The sequence below is a fragment of the Phalangium opilio genome, unplaced genomic scaffold (genome assembly GCF_054372755.1).
Source record: "Phalangium opilio isolate 3A_F unplaced genomic scaffold, DU_Popi_V2 ptg000013l_1, whole genome shotgun sequence".
In the NCBI taxonomy this organism is placed as follows: Eukaryota; Metazoa; Arthropoda; class Arachnida; order Opiliones; family Phalangiidae; genus Phalangium; species Phalangium opilio.
This window is the reverse complement of record NW_028324148.1, coordinates 8,889,524-8,894,547: the sequence shown is the minus strand read 5'-3', so window position 1 is coordinate 8,894,547 and position 5,024 is coordinate 8,889,524. Positions and strand designations below refer to the sequence as shown.

Here is a 5,024-nt window from a genome sequence, read left to right as displayed (position 1 = left end):
TACACGGGAACTATGAATGTGGGTTGAAAGAGTTGATAATGCCTTTGCAATATGAAAATGTCCCGGATGACTGTACTCATTTCCATTTAGTTTCATCTGAAAAAGTTATTGAAAATTCCTCAACACACGTCATGGACTGGGAAAAATTTGGGAAAGGTAAACGGTCCGCGGGGGGTTATGAATTATACAGACTTTTAGAGGAATGGCTTCACAATCTCGGCTACAGTAATTCCGATGGACGATTCAATTTTAGACTTTTTGAAAGTAAAAGATTTACGACAGATTTGAATTCTAAAGAGATTAAAACTATAATGAAAATGTACGCTGAAATTGAAGTTTCAGAGGGGGTTTTGGTTAAATTTAGTCCTGAATTGGCTAAATTATTACGGTTTAAGAGTAAAGAGGATAAAGAGGGTTGGGTCGTGTTTCGAGGGTTAGTCAGGTCTGACGAATTACCACATGTTGAGGACATGGAACCGGGGGTAATTATAAACTCTGAAACGTCATTAATTTGCGAAACTCAGAAAATTTCCCACATAGACGAATCTCTTGAACTCAATATCACACCTGGCTACTATGTTAGTATAGAAGAGATTTATAACTCCATGATCCAGGTAATTCCCCGTGAATTTAGAAATAAAGTAACAATATCTAAATCATATGATGGTAAAACACGGATATCTACTAGCGAACCTGTCTCTATAAAATTCCCCGAATCACACCCTAATTTGGCGTACATTTTAGGTTTCAGTTCGGATCAGATTAACGTGAAACTCGAAGGTCTAATTCGATCAAACCAGGTACACGATGTACGATCCGGTATTCAAAATTTCCTAATTTACTCTTCTCTGGTAGAAGAAAGCTTATACGCCTCTACAATGGCTCCTATTTTACGAACCGTCCCCGTCCCACGAAATCTCGAAAGGGAGGAGGTTTTAGTGAAAAGTTACGATTTCCCAGATTATTATCCCTTAAAATGTAATTCTTTCGAAGCTATTGAAATCAATATTAGAACTAGTTACGGTGACTTTCTAAAATTCTTAAAAGGAAAAACCATTCTCAAACTTCACATAAGAAAAAAAGCTTCATCTTGAATATAAAAAGACTTGTCTTTTCCTAATATCATTTAATTCATTAATGGTACATAGCGTGTCTGGTTCATAAAAATGTCAATGGATTCTACAAATAATCCATATGTTATATACTTTTCCCGGTATCATAATAATTATCAAACTGGGGGTGATTTGCCGTATTTTAGTTCCGTACCGTATTATCAACACGGTGGTTCGTTCGGTTCGGTTTTTCGATCACTATTTTCATTTTTAAAACCCATATACAAACCTATTGGTCGAGTTTTAAAAAATGAGGCGCTTCGTGCCACTTCAAATGTGTTAGGGGATTTGGCTGAAGGCGCTAACTTGAAAGAAGCCGCTGTTAAACGATTGAAAGAATCAGGGATGAATGTTATAAATAATCTCCAATCCGGAAAGGGTGTATATAAAAGAAAAAAAAACGTCGTAGCACCACATCTAATCCTAAGAGAAAAAGAACCAGACGTCTTCCAGACTACTTCGATTAGAAAACAAAAATGGCCAATAATACCACGTTACTCATGAGCTCGCTTGATTTTTTTTCCGAACCGGCTATAAATAATTGTTTGGACGCGAGTGAATGTGTTTTAATAAAACCGTTGAGTAATTCATTTACCGCCGGAGTTCCGTTAGAATTCTTCGTTCATGGTTCAGCCGATCACTATCTAAAATTAGACGATACTTTATTATCAGTAAGCTTTAAGGTTGTTAAAGCCGACGGCGATAACCTTCCTAACGATGCTAAAGTGGTTACTGTTAACAATTGTCTATCCGCTTTATTTTCTAATTTAGATGTTTCCTTGAATGAGGTCAGTTTGAGTAGCGGTCTACCAACGTATAGTTATAAAGGGTATATAACAGATCATCTCAATTTCAATAGAGAAAGCAAACGAACTCAAATGTCGACTAGATTATATACGCATGAAAATGAAGGTTTAGATATTGACAACCTTTTTAACTCTACCACCTCAAACGGATTAAAAAGGAGAATGCAAACTATATCTCAGTCGAAAATTGTAACTGTCTTTGGTCCAATTTACCATGAACTGTTCAATATGAATAAAGCCCTATTAAATGGGGTTTCGCTTCGTTTAAAATTTAATCGAAACCCCGATGAGTTTGTTTTAATGACACCCTCGACCAATAACGATCAATATAAAATCGAAATTGTGGATAGTAGTCTATATGTTAAAAAATGGAAATTAAACCCTGATTTGGTTCTCGGACACATGTTAACGTTAGAACATAGACCAGCCGTCTATAACCTAAACCGCAGTGAGGTCAAATTTTTCACTCTACCTCAGGGGACTATCGAAACGTACAGAGACATGGTGTATAATGGTACCCTACCCAACAGATTAATTGTCGCAATGTGTAAGTCCACTAATTTTAATGGTAATATACACACATCGCCTTACACATTCGAACATTTCGGTCTCACTCACTTAGAGTGTATAATAGATACTCGTCGGTATCCTTCCCCCGCATTTACCCCGAACTTCAGTGAGAAAAGATATCATAGAGAATATCTCAGCTTATTCACGGGATCTAATAATTATAATATTAATTCCGGATCGAATATAACATATGACGAATACGTTAGTGGAAATTCATTTTTCGTCATCCCTCTAACCGCCGATGAACTAGGGGGTTTAGAACATTTAGAGCCGATTAAGACGGGATCTTTACAGTTACTTTTAAAGTTCAAAACAGCTTTAACTGACAATATAACAGTCATTTTATTTTCCGAATTTGAATCAACATTGAAAATATCCAGGGACAGAGGTATCACATACAACTAATTGAGCTCCGAAAACCAAAACTGTGACTCTGTGAGGGCAGGAGGGGCAGTAAATGGATACCTTTCAGTTAGAATCTATTCTTTCCAAAATTTGTGGTAAAAAGTTTTACGGGGTTTTCCCTTCAAATTTCCTTGTGAAAAAAAGGAAAGGTGATTACTTTATAGTTTATAATAACCAAACAAGTGATCAGCCAGGACAGCATTGGATTAGCCTGAGTGTGAAAGCCAATAGAAATGGGGGGGAAGCAATTTTTTTCGATAGTTTCGGTTTAGGACCGGAATCGTACAATTTGAAAATCCGACATTTGGCGCGCAAGTTTCAAATTCAAAATAAACAGATTCAAGACTTTAGATCTTCAACATGCGGACTATACTCAATTGACTTTATTCATAAAATGCACAAAGGGTGGAGTCTGAAACGGATTATTAAATCATATACCACATATCCCGTTTTAAACGATATTCTAGTTTGTTATTACGTTTATAATATACTAAAAAGTTTTAAATGTTTTAAAAAAAATACTGTAAAGCGTCGTTGATTACTGGATTTTGTTATAAGAACCATCTACTCTATCGCTCCGAATTCATTCGGGAAAAAAAATGCATTACATCGTGACGTACACGCGTTTCGAAGGGAGAAATGAATTCCAGTATATGGTAATCTATTTTCTTCAAACATCATATATGTATACCATACGTTTTGAACATGAAACTGGTGAAAAAGGGAAAATTGCTCAAGTAACGAAACAAAAGCCACCGTTTGACGAGAAGATGATTCAAACGAAGGATTTCGCGTACGAAAACCAGGAAGAAATAATAAAAAGATTTATTCGTCATGGAAGTACCATCATTCTTGAAAATATCGAAGACGGGGAAGTTTTCACACGTCTGGGTCATGGGCTAAATGTGACTGTAAGTCAAGCCCATGAAAAGAGCACCTCTTTGCCGCAACTACTGGAAGAAAAGGCGAAATTTCACGCCAATGATTTCATAATTTGGGTGATGAAGCAGATGAATGATATCAATACTCCCGACAGCTTTTACCATGAACATTTATCTTTAGTTTTATAGTAAAAAACTGTAATTCATATTCTCAAAATAAACAAATGAATAAAGAAATCAAATATATATTTTTTAATTCTTTTATTTTTAAAATTTTTCATTTTCCCAATTAAGTATAATTGGGGGTGTAGATATTACAACGTTTTTTTTAGGTTTTTTATTAACCCCAGTGGATGGTTGCTTTTTTTCTAATAACTCCGCTTGGCTTCTAGTTATAATCGGTTCTGGGGTGGTACTTTTGTTCACTTTACCAGAGACGTTATATTTTCGTTGTTTGACAGTTTTCACGTTAGTGGGAGTCTGAGGTTGTGCTGGTGGGGTTTGAAATGTGGGGGTTTGAACTGTAGGTGATTGAAATGTGGGGGTTTGTACTGTAGGAGGAGTTGGAGGAGGTGTATATGTAGAAGGGGTAGAATGAATAATTATAGGAGGTGGTTGGATATTCGATGGGGTTGGTGGCAGACTGCTAATACTAACGGTTTTAGGGACAATGTTTTTTTTTGTGAACTGATATTTTTGAAGCAATTCCTGATACCGTCGAGTTTTTTCTCTCGATGTAAGACCTTTCGTTCGAATTACCGTGGACATTTCCCGGTCCAGGTCCGTCATTTCATCGTTAATTAGATCTTGATTTGATCGAATTTGATCATATGGTACAAGAATCATTTTTTGAAGAGTATTCATTGCCCGAGTAATGTAGAAATACCACTAATAATGCTTGGTAAAAGCGTGGCAATTAACGGAAAAAATCCACCGTGTTGTTTCAATTTCAGGAGAGACTTTTTTCTTTTCAACGAAATATTTTTATCAGCTAGGTTACGAATCAAATTTTTGTACTTGGCCAATTTTCTTCTTGTCTTATTATCTATGATAATATTTCCCTTTTTTAAGTTACTCGATAGTTGACATATGAATTTCAGTTGGGGATCGTTCACACAGTCCACCCCTCTTAAAGGAAGACCACTAAGAGTACTAAATCTCCTCGATGTTCTCGACATAATGATAAAATTTATAGCTAAATATAGCTATTTATAAAATATCATAGGGAGATCTTCCAAAATTCCGTGTCC

General features: G+C 35.9%; 1 protein-coding gene across 1 annotated transcript; it reads left to right on the top strand.

The window, feature by feature from the left end:
- Window positions 1–1,588: 1,588 nt before the first annotated feature.
- LOC149708836 (uncharacterized) lies at window positions 1,589–2,893 on the top strand. The gene has a single exon (XM_089863877.1). It carries the CDS (start codon window positions 1,589–1,591, stop codon window positions 2,891–2,893), a length of 1,305 nt encoding a protein of 434 aa, XP_089720003.1.
- The last annotated feature ends 2,131 nt before the right edge of the window (window positions 2,894–5,024 follow it).

Coding starts and splice junctions, on each gene's coding strand:
- LOC149708836 (XM_089863877.1), top strand. CDS start 1,589: ATGGCCAATAATACCACGTTACTCATGAGCTCGCTTGATTTTTTTTCC.